Here is an 11,603-nt window from a genome sequence, read left to right as displayed (position 1 = left end):
CTAACACAGACTCATCTGCTTTAGTCACAGAGTCAAGTTGTGCATGACTCCAGAGATAAAAGTTTTGTCAACATCTGAAATCAACCTAAATCGGATAGGAGACACTTTAATAGTCACAGTTTGAATTAAGTACTTAACACTCTCCCTGCTGAAGAAAAATGGCACTTTGTAGGCTCTCTTTCCTATTTTTGCCGAAATCTACAATATACCTGGTGTTTTATTACAGAGAGAATTCAACTGCGACAGGCATAGTAGAATACTTAATACCCAGGATGGAGCTCATGGGAAGATTACCTAGATATATGGAGAGTGGCCCTCTGCACAGGGTCTTTGACTTTATACTCAGCTGTCCCAGGGTGCTCACATTCCCCCACTTCTCAGCCTCCTTCCTATCTGGGTATCACCATCTCTCCTCTGACCCTCTACTCCCCTGAGCTTCCAAACCATACTGCTCTTTTCACCACTGCCTTCCCTCCAGCAATTTCAACACCGAAAGAGATCAATGACTCTTTGAAATGGAAAGAAAGAAAAAACTGGAAGAATCAACGTAGCAAACAGAAACCTGGGGCTTCCTGTCTGGAAGAGTGGGTTCTGCATAGGCGATAGGCTATTCTTCTCACTGGCTTGGTCTCTGCATGCCTAGCCGAGGTCTTGTATTGAAGAACAGAGGCTCACCCTTCTCATCGGCTTCTCCTGTTGCCTTTCTCCATATTATACAGGGATCCAAGAATAATTTGCTTCTCTCAAAGTGTATGGGCTGGGAAAAATAGGAGGAGGAAGAGACATGTGTTCTAACTCTTTGATAGCATCAAGGAGGCTGCTGAGGCTGTTGTGAAATATTCTCATCTGAAACTTCTGTCTTAGAACTCTGCCTGTCATGTCTTCTTCTCAAGGCCCCAAGCTCATGGAGTAACCTCTGCCTCGCCCCCTTTCAGGCCAGCCCCAGTCTTTCTGGAATTGATTCCTGGGGCTAAAAGAGATCCCCTGATGGAAAGAATGTCCCAGGTGAAAGAGAACTAGAGGCCATTTTGGTTCAGTCTTCTCAGTTTACCGAGGAGGAAACTGAGGCATCTGAACGCTCCCTGCCAATGTTCTTTATGTTATGAATGTGTAGATTGAATAGAGCCTTTGGTCTCCCCTTGAGTAGAGTAAGTGCACAGAAATCTTTTTGGTGGAAGGCTATTCTTCCTGGAATGGACTAACATCTGGGTTTACACTTGGCCTAGATGGCCACAGGTGTGCTCAGCCAGGTTAGAAGGGTAGGTTCTTGCCTGATGAGTCATCGAAGCACCCAAAGTGATTATATAACCAAACCTTCTTAGCCACAGTGCTGATAGGTGGGCTGACGTCTGGGCTCAGGAGGGGACAGATGTCAGGGTCCTGGGAGAGTAGTGGACATCCCACTGTCCACAGTTCTCATAGTCCCAGAATGACGAATTTTACTGTGCTCACCCTGGGATTTCACTGGCGTTCCCTTGCCCCCGCTTGTCTGCTTTCAGGATGCCTGGGAACTAAAAAAGCCAACCAAGAACCCTGGTTGCAGCAGATAAAGGTGTAGTGCCTGTTTGAGAGATTGAAATTGTAATCTTTGAGGTCACGTGACTCATTAAATAATTAATGCGAATCATCAGGAATGGATAGGAGTCTTCAGGGCCTCACTAGGAATGAATCTCTCAGAAGTGAGACCCCCAACTTCCTATTTGATTTTTAAACACACACACCCTCATATTTATCTCCGAAGGCTTTTAACTCCTTCAAGAGGGCTGGAGAGAGCCCTTGAGCGGGGAGGACCCGAGCTGGCGGGCCCACGTGCGAGGTTTCTGCGAGTCCGGGGTGCGCGCCGCGTCCAGGGAAACGTGAGTTCGGGCTCGGGTTTTCTGCGGTCACATCCTGGCTTTGGTGATGAAGTGAGACGGATGCGCAGACAGTTGGTAATGTTCTGATTCACGCTGGGAAAGGCTGCGGAGATACCATAGGACCCGCGCGCGGCTTTGTTCAATTTTCCCGGTGTTCATAAATCACCCGCGCCCGGCGAGTGAGGGAGCAAACGAGCGCCAAAAACGCGGAGAGAGGCCACAGCGGCGGCAGCGGCCATTGCAGAGGAAGTGTAGGGACCTGGGCCACATCTCTTTGTGACTCATTACTCTGAACGATTTATGGGGAACAGCAGCCATGAATATTAGACTTGGGGATAAGGAAATAGTAACAATAATAACCATAATAATTACAATACTTCTAAGCATTGCAGGGGGGCGTGGTGGATGGTGACATAGCTGTTCTTTCTGGGGAGATGTTAAGTGGCAACGTGCAGAGTAGCTAAGCCCCAACTTGCTCAGGGTCCCGGCAGGAGCCCCAAGGCTAGGGGGCACTCCCTTTGGGGGCATAGCGGGCAAAGCTGAACAAGAGAGAGGCTCCCAGCATGGATTCTGAGTCCCAAGTGCCTGATGGAGGGTGAGGGCTGCAGGTCGAGGTGATGGCAGAGGGCAGCTAGCTGCTGGTTTTGGGCCACTTGTTCAATGCACTAGGGGGCCCTGAAGCCTGAGGGTCAGGGGACTTGTCAGCTATTTGGTAGCCTCTCTTGGCGCTATCAGCAGGATTGCATGGATGCCGAACAGCCATCAAGGGTTGGTTTGGGGCTGGTTGGAGTGTGGGGAGGCTATGCGGGTTTGGGTGAATGGGGTCGTAGCGAGGGGTGGGTCTGTGGAAGCAACTCGCCCTGCAGAGTCCCAGCCCAGAGGGAACTTCTCCAAGCCGGAGCCCATCCGGGAGGATGAGGATTCTTTGCCCCTTCCTCAGTGTCTTCCCGCCACCCCCGAGTTTGCTGACCACCGTTTGCTAGTTAAAGAGCAAGAGAGGGTTGCAAATATCTTGAGAGGTGAGGTGGCAGCAGAATTAGGGTGTCTAGAGGCTTGTCACTGAACAAGGCAAGGCTGGACAGCCCCCCCCCCCCATATCCAGTATTGTCCCATGTTCATGTCTTTCCCAGTTTCCTCCTATTTCTAGCAGCCAAACTTGGCCTGCTGTGAGGGACTGGACGCTGCGGTAGTCCTGCCAGCCCACTGGGACGGAGAAGTGATGCGCCCAGGGCTTGAATGAACCAGAAGACAAAACCTCTCAAGGCTGTCCCTGGCCCATGGGCTGAGCTGGGGTCTGATTTCGCGCCAAACAGAAATGAACATCGTTAGTGAGGTTCCAGGAGAGTCCGTGATTGAATGCTCCCAGACAAGGCTTCCCTTTGTTAGCAAAAGAAAATAAAGCTTGCATTCACATCCCCCAAGTTGAGGTGCGTGAGGAGCTCTCTTAGTTGAGTCGGCACCAACAGCAAAGCCCTTTCTACCTTCCTATCTTGCTCCGCCTCGTCCATTTTCTTCCTCCTTCCCCCCTTCCCACCCCCTATATAAAGAAAGAAAAAGAAGAGTGTGGGTGCGGAGATGGAGTATATATTTATTTTACAAAAATAAATCACCATCTTCAGGCCATTTGTAGACTGGAATCTTTCGAGCAATGAGTGCGCCGCATGGACGAATGCCCTGGCGACTCCTCCGTGTCCGCGTCACCCGGGGGGCCACCCTGGCGTCCGCGCCGACCGCGCTTCCAACTCCGCTTCTCCAACTCCCTTCCTTCGCAGCCGCCGTTCACCCTCTGCTGTTTATTTGTCCGCAGAGCGCCTGGTCACCGGAGAAGGCGATTCCCTGAGCTCCTGGAGTTGGAGAAAATTTGGGGTTCAGTCTTAAACATCTTTCGAGGTAAGCGCTGCGCCGAAACTCGTCACCGCGCGAGGCTTTGCACCAGGCCTTTGAGAGGAGTTTGCTCTTCCGGCAGCTGAAGCCCTTTGAAAGAGGCGCTGGTCAATATTTAACTTCGAAGGAGTTCTGGAGCTGGGTTCCCTCCAGTTGCACGCTCCGCGAATGCGGGGCTTCTGGTAGACAAAGAGTCTACCCGCAAAGACGGCGTTGGGCAGGAGGGGCGGTCGCAGAGACCAAAGATGTGTGTACTTGGGGGGCCGGCGGGGGGCAGAAGGGTGTATTTGTTGCTTCCGGCAAGTCCCAGACAAACCACTACATGGAGCAGCGGGGCAAAAGCGAAGTAGAGGCCACAGGCGCGTCGGCTGCTGCGTGGGCCGCTGTCCTTGTCCACTACTTGCAGCGCCTGCGGAGACTGTGACTTCGGGAATTGTGGTCAGTCCCAGCTCTGCGTTGAGAAAACTTGTCTCGTCGCCTTGCAGGTTCTCCTGTCCTTTTGCCTTTCCTTGGCATGAGGGAAGTTGCTACATTTCCAAAGTGTAGACCGTTGCAGGCAGCGGAGCTTCTGGCTTCCTTTAGCCGCTTTCCTTCGGCTGACCCGCTTTCCTTCGGGAAAAGCACAGGTTTTCTACGTCTCTGCATTTTCTTTTCCTATTTGGAACAAGGGAAAACTCTTTAAAATTCTTTTCAAGTTCTGGCTTAATTTGTTCTCTTCGTTTGGGATGCAGGGAGGTAATTACTGTGTTTTATTACCTTGTAAAAGATCCATAAATTTCGTGCCTATTTGGGGGAGGGGCTGCTGGAATAGTTTTCAGAAGCTTGGTATGAAGGAATGGGTTTGCTTTGTTCTTTCAGGAATTACTTATTTTTTAAAGTTTTCTTAAATTTTGTTTTCTATTCCCTAGGTCTCACTATTTCCTAAAATGTGTTCCCCCAAATAGGTAGCATGTTTCTAATTAATTGCGACATGCTATTCAGTGATGCTCTAAGGTTGGTATAGTGTTCTGGATACAGTTATTTTGTTAGATAGGAAGTAAACAGAGTAATAGTAAAGTTGGGTTACTTTCTCAGCTACTGTATGTCTATTTATATCAAGTATAGATGGAGCATTTCAGGAATTTGCAACTCAATGTGTACATGATTTGCATCTGCACACAACAGAACCATTGCATGTATAAATAGTGGCAGGAGTTTGAGATCATGTGTATAAAATAATATACATTTTCATATGTATCCAGAGGACTTGGAGCCCATTTGTATTGCAGTTGCACCCCTAGGAAATATCTCATGTTAAGTAATGACCTATAACCGCCACACATACATACACAAAAGTGAGCTAAGAGGGCCTTACCTGACTCTGAGTAGAAAAACCACTAGAGTTAACTGAGAGGAGAAAAATGTTAAGTGTATTTTTGACGGAGAAATCAGATTGCAGTGTTTGAATACAGATATATCTAATCTGCCAACAGCCTTGCAAATATTGACTAAAGCTCTGTATCCTGGGTCACCCGCTTCTCTAGAGACAACTTTTCACCTATGTTGGCTCTGGTGGCCTGGATCCAGAGCGTGTGTCCCCAGCCCTGGCTGGCCAGGTTGAGGGGCTGAGGGAGTGAGTGTGGCAGGCCTTGCAGCTGGGTTTTTGGGCCTGGCAGCTGGGTTTTCGAGCCTGGGCCTAGATCTTTGAGCATCTCTATTCTTGTTCTCTGGAATGGAACTTTAAAAGGCCTTGCTCCAGGAAAGTGGATTTCAGAGTGGCGAAGGAGGATTCTCAGCTGCTGGTCCCCTGGTGGCTTACCCAGATCAAAATCTCTCATAGGGAAGCCATTTTCACCTCAAGAATTAAATTTCTTTTGACTTCCTCAGATTTTTCCCTTCACGTCCCACCAAATCACCCCATCCCACTCCAAGTCGTTAATGTTAATTGTTAAACAGCAGTTGGAGCATTAACAGGGCTGTTAATAGCGGCATGGAAGCTCCTGGCTGGAGCTGAGATGCCTCTGGGCCTTGCTGGCGTTAAGGCATTTCTCTGAAGCACTACCAAAGACTTCTCCCATTGATTTATGGCCTTGGGAATTTCGATTTGCTCCAGACTGTTCTGAGAGTTCCGAAGGTAGCTCCTTCTCATCTTTGAGCTGAAGCCTCTACAGAAACTTTGTTGGGCGTGTGTGTGTGTGTGTGTGTGTGTGTGTGTGTGTGTCTAGTTTCCCAGAAATATAATTCAGCAATACTTCCAGGTCCTTTCTAGGCTATCTGGAGACTTCAGTGTGAAATATTTGGTGTGTATGTTGGGGGAGGAGGAGGGACAGAGGACAGCGTATTAGTGGTCTGAGTCCTTGGTGGGACTAGAGAGTGCTTTTTTGGTAACCAGATTTTGGTCCTGCACACCGCCCCCCCACCGCCCTGCCCCATCCTCACCTCCAAACCTGAGAGGAGTAGGTTTTCACTTAGGGTTCTCACTTTAGCTTAGGTCAGAGCTGGAGAAGTTGACAGAAAGGTTCTCTCTCAGCTGTGTCATGGACAGAACCTTACTGCCACCAGCTCAGGCCAGGACTTACTTGCAAGGGATTAGGTCTCCTCTTCTTTTATTGCCCTTCTGATTTGGACACCCCCATGACCAGGCCCCCTTACTGAGGGCCTTACATTCTTACCAGGCCCCTTCTGTTCCCCTGCAGGGAAGGAGGGGGGAGGGGAAGAATCATACACAGCCTCTGGCAGCTGCTACAAGTTAGTCCTCACACTTAGAGAGGCCTAGCCTGCCAAATACCGACTCTCAAGGAACAAAAGAATATGGCATGAGGATCTTACCACCTCAGAGCACCCCTAAAGTTCAGAAACTAAAACCTGAAAAGAGAAACTTTTCAGACAGCTCATGAGAGGGTGAAGTGTTAAAATCAGTGTCACCAATCAGAAGGCAGGAGTGTGTGTGTGTGGGCGCTTATTTGTTTCAGCCAGGTTCCTCCTCAGCGTAGTTGATCTAGTTCAGTTTCTGCTGCTGGACATGGAGTTGTCTTAGGGGAGGTGAACAGACCTGTCTGCAGAGAGGGTCCCAGATTGTCTTGTAGGTTAATTCAAGGGAGAGAAAGTTTGGTTCTCTCTATTCTTCCCTCTTTTGCAAGACAATTAGATCATTTCCCCATACATTTTCATCATTGGAAACCTATCATTTGTGTATCACTCAGGTATGCACCGAGGAAATGTGTAAGTGCAGGTTTGGCCAGGGCACTGTGTCCCTCCAGATTTTGTAAAATTCTGAACCCAGCACTCTAGAGCCAAGCAGGACTTTCCTAGGGGGCTCCCATGGAATAAAACCAACCAACTGGACTTGGAGGAGGTGCTTTAGCTTTTTGTCAGGTAATGATGGGCCTTTTGGGTTTCTTCAGTGACTGCGGTGTATGGTGTGGGTGTTAGCAAACTCTGTACAATGGCAGGCCTTGAGGGAGTCCACCGACTAGGCCAATTATTACTGAGTTTTCTTCTGGAAACAGGGCTTGGGTCTTGCCTTTAAAATGTTGGCTAGAGGAGATGAGTGTGTGGTGTGCTGGGTTCAGAAGATCCGTGCGTGGGACTGTAAGAAAAGTTACATGGATTCTAAGAATGGGGACAGCATTGTTGTTTCCTTGTGTTTGGATCGAGTGTGAAGAAATATAATCGGAGATAACTGACCTTGTGTGGGCCACATATTGTGACGGGGAGAGATGCCCCCAGTGTCCTACTACCCTAGACAAAACTTTCCTACTGCTGGTCAAGGTCCCTTACGTTCCCCTTCCCCAAAGCTAAATGTTCCGCTCGGAAACCTAGTTCCTTCAGTGATTCCCTATTTCAAATACAAGGATTTAAGTTGACGTATGACCACGTGAGCACATAATACAGTGCATTATTGTGGCATTTGGAGCGGAGACCCGGGCGGCTCGGCTTTGCCTGTGATTACGTTTTCTAGATTCTCTACAGAGCAAGAGCTTTTCCCCCACCCCCAAGCACCCACCTCCTCCTCCTCCTTTCCCTTCTCCGGAGAGCGCTCTCCTAGCGGGTTGCAGTTTTCAGCGCTATGGAGCGGTTCTGGGCCAGCTAGCCGATGGGACTCGAGGCCACACCAGGAGGATGGAATTTATTTTAAGGTATTTCCGTTGATTGTTCATATCCAGAGTGAGTTATGGCTGTGAGAGACAAAGGTCAGACGAGGAGACCCTGGTTCAGGGGCAGGACCCTCAGCCCCTCTCTTCCTTTGTTTCTCCTTTAGAACTGAAACCATTCGAAAGATCCCCAGTAGCACCTCAGACTGAGTTTAATTCCCTGGAAAGTGTTGGGGGTGTAAATTAAGGGGCATTCGGTGGGCCTGGTGGTCTCCAGTTCTAGGGTGGCTTTGTCCACTACAGCAGGGCTTGAGTCCCCAGAGCTGAGCCCTAGGCAGAAGGAGGGTCAGGAAGCTCCCCGGAAGGCTAAAGTGGCGGGCGCTGTGCTCCTGGGCGACACTGCCTGGAGGTAGTGGGGGCTGGGTGAGGGAGAAGGGGAATCGCTCCCCCATTGGTCCTGTTTGCTGGCCAGAGCTGGAGGGCTAGGGCCGACCTGGGCAGCCGGAGCAGCTGGGAGAGGGAAATCAATGAGTGTGCAGAGGTACTGCCATTTTATTGATGTTGCTTTGGGCCACTTTGTTCAGTGCTGGGTTGCAGGATGCGCACGCCTACCCACACACAGGACGGAAGGAGCTGGACCCAGAGGATGCGCCTTTGTTTGCCTGAGCACTCTGCCCGGTAGCGGTGGAGAAGGACTGCTCAGATCTAGAAGAGGCTTGGGGTGGGGGTAAGCATGCTGGATGTCCAGAAGCTTTGCTCTCCTAACATTCAGGAGACAGGAGAAAGAGGGAGCACGAGCTGGGTTTGGGCTTCACAAAGCGCATGGCCTGGCTTCCTCCTTGTATGCCCCCAGCCAACCTGGAGAGTTGGAGGGCTGGCCGGTGCACGGTGGGCTGGAGGGAAGTCTGGAAGCAGATTCTGCAGGAAGCAAAGGCAGACTTTTCTCTGGTTTCGGAGAAACAGTGCAGTAGCCAGGATGGAGGCAGATGAGAATTAAATTGTGTGCTTCCAAATTACTGGGAAAGCCTTAGCTAATTGGGCTTTAGGGACCCACCACTCCTGGGAAGGAGGGAAACTCCCTAAAAGGGTGAAAGAAACTTCACTTTCCTTTGCTCTCAGAGCTCTCAGAGCAGAAGAAAGGGGTGCCTACCAGGAGTCAGGAAGCCGATTTGCCGTGTGACTTAAAAAAAAAAATCTTATATCTTTCTGTACTTGAAAAAAAATTAAATTAGGTTTCTCCTACTTGAGTGGGACTTACTTCCTCAGAATGGAAGAGCTGCTCTGCCCTCCCTCTCTGCCAGCCTGGGCATTAACCGTGTTTAACTGAGGCAGTTTCAAGTGCTCTAAAACACCCCTTGGAAATAAAATGTAAGCTTTAATTGCTGTTCAATTACTTGTCAGCATTTCATTTGATTTATGACCCAGTTCTGGCGCATTTTTGACCCAGTTAAAGACTCATAAATAATATAGTTTCGCTAGAAAGAATGAGAGAGGGAATAGAGGTTTGTTAAAGGCATCTTTTTATTGTCGCTTCAGTACCAGCAAGCGGAATAAATATCTAAGGAAAGACTCTGGAGCTGGTTCTGTATAAAAGCATGTACAGTGAGAAGAAGCCAACAATCACATTTATAGAGCACTGGCTGTTTTTTCCTTCAAGGAAAGAGCTAAAATCAGTCTATTATAGCTAAAATATAGCCGTAAAAAAAGCCCTAGTCCCCTTTTACCCTCAAAACGCCAGCCTCACTCTCACAGGCAAGCATATTTCCTCACTAATTTCCCATTCTGGGATTTCGATGCTTCTGCTTTCAACAGTTATTCCTCACCTTCGTCCAAGCTGCATAACCAGCTCCCCCCCTCACCCCCCAGCCACCAAGGCCCTCTCAGGCATGTTCACAAGAAGACCCCCGCCCCCAGAAGGGTAGAATGGCACCAGCGCGCACCTTCGCTATTCCAAATATTCTTCTAGTGCTGAGAAAATGTTTTCTTCTAGTTCCCGTGGGCAAGAGATCGGGGAGCACAGAGACTTGGGGGAATTTGGGGAGCCAAGCCGTCTTCTCAGCAAAGTAAACCTCAGTGGTTTTGGTGGAGCCGGGTGAATGGCTGCGGGATTTGCCTAGAAAGAACATGGGGGGCAGCGCGGGTAATTTCTGGCGGTGGAGATCGACAGGCGGTATTTTTCTCTTAAAAAACAAAAACGAAAATCTTCAGCTATTATAAATTATTTTTAAAACCATCTCGCCTGCCTTGCTCCAAAAGCCAGCCCTTTGGATTTCAGCAGAGAAGCCTGAATCTCAGCAGTCTGCGTTCCAGGGCGCCAGACCCCAGCCTTGAGGTCAGAGCCGCGCTTCTGCCTGCTGCAGCCCGGCGCCCAGAAGCCGCGTAGTCTGGGCCTCGGCCTTAGCTCTTGTCCCGGCTTGCTTTCCGCTCTTCGGCTTGGGTCCAGTCCCGGTGTTTTGCCCTGCATGGGCTGAGTGCTGGTGGAAAGGTATGCGCTCCCGGCGCCCCAGCTCTCACCTCCGCGCCCTCAGTCCCCTTGGCCCAGGCTGTCCCCTTCCCTGGCAGGTTCTCACAGAGAGCTGGCCGTCCCTGCAGTGAGAGTCGCGTCAGCAGTTTAGAGGAGAAAGTGCAGGTTGATTATTGACCCACGCCTTCTTTCTTCAAATGCCACATCCGACCCCGCGCGTTTGAAGAGAAAATGCCGCGGAGCGGATTTTTGCGCCGGGTTCTCGCCTCCTACGCGGCCCCGCTCTCCCTTTCAAGTCGAGCTGCCGCAATATGCCATAAGGAGCAAGTGTTTGCTGTTTTGTGCTCTGTTTACAGCTTTGGGGCTCCGAGTCATAAATCTTGCCCAGCCATAAATGACAAAAACCATTGGTATGCATGAGGCCACCCTAGCCGGGAGTGCTTTTTGATTTCTCCCCTTTCCCTTGGCTTTGTTTTCGCTCTAAGGTGACGCTTTGGCTCCCTGACAGTTTAAACATACTACTTATATTTTTAACACCTTCCTTTGAGAAGGACCAGCCGTTGACACCTTGCAATTGCACGAAAGCTCCATTTCTCTCTTTTTGCCACACACATACCCTTGCAGAGTTTGCTTCTGAACCTGGGGAGTTAAAGGAGGCATTAGGAGGGTAAGACCATCCTCCTTAAAGTTGTGGAAATATTACCAGGCACACGCAGGCCTTTCCTCTGCTCGGCGTCTCTGTATGCCACTAATTCTGGGGGGAAATACTGTTGATGTCCGTTGATGTTGAAGTCAGAGCTTTATGGGTCTTTCCCGTGAGTGAGCTGTGTGTGTACTGAGAACCCCACACACGAGAGCTGGAGACCTGGGTTTCTAGGCACCTTTCTGTGTACCTGAGCCCAGAGTGTCCCATTTCACTGCCCGCTACCGTGCAGCTCCCCCAGGCTCCTTCCCTCCTGGCTGCCAGGATTTCAGGGTTTCTGTCTGAAAGTATAACCATAGGCAGCCCCGCCTGCTCTGGGAGAGATCTCTCGATAAAGGAGACCCTATCCCGCCCTCCGAAGACTGGCTTCTGGGTTCTTGGATTGCGGGTGGCAAGTGAGGTCAGCTGCCCAAAGTCCGGGGAACTCTCTTCTCGATCCCCTCCACTGTCAACTGGAAATGTCCGGGGCAGAGGGTTACATGGTTTCTCAAACGGGTTCCTAAGAAATAGAGCCCGGCTAGAGATCCCCTTTGTGAGAGCCGTTTGTCCTCATTAGCATAATTTTCCTGGACTTTAGTGACGCCCAGAAGGGAGGGCGTTGGGGGTTGGGGGGAGGCTGTCCT

General features: G+C 50.0%; 2 protein-coding genes across 3 annotated transcripts in view; both read left to right on the top strand.

Annotated features, from left to right (window-relative positions):
* The window catches only part of HOXA2 (homeobox A2), a 53,218-nt gene that overhangs the window by 27,488 nt on the left and 14,127 nt on the right, over positions 1 to 11,603 (top strand). The window contains exon 4 of one of the 2 annotated variants that reach the window (XM_025046840.1): positions 3,664 to 3,746. In XM_025046840.1, the coding sequence (XP_024902608.1) occupies positions 3,664 to 3,746 (83 nt within the window). Of the gene's footprint in view, positions 1 to 1,867; positions 3,747 to 11,603 lie in introns of those variants that run through there. The other variant, XM_025046839.1, reaches the window with a different exon arrangement.
* Positions 4,185 to 11,603, top strand: part of HOXA3 (homeobox A3) — a 14,702-nt gene continuing 7,283 nt past the window's right edge. The window contains exon 1 of the mRNA XM_025046844.1: positions 4,185 to 7,858. The gene's annotated coding sequence lies outside the window, so the exon portion shown is untranslated. The remainder of the gene's footprint in view (positions 7,859 to 11,603) is intronic.

This window comes from Pteropus alecto, unplaced genomic scaffold (genome assembly GCF_000325575.1).
Source record: "Pteropus alecto unplaced genomic scaffold, ASM32557v1 scaffold21, whole genome shotgun sequence".
NCBI lineage: Eukaryota > Metazoa > Chordata > Mammalia > Chiroptera > Pteropodidae > Pteropus > Pteropus alecto.
This window is presented reverse-complemented; position numbering and strand designations above follow the sequence as displayed.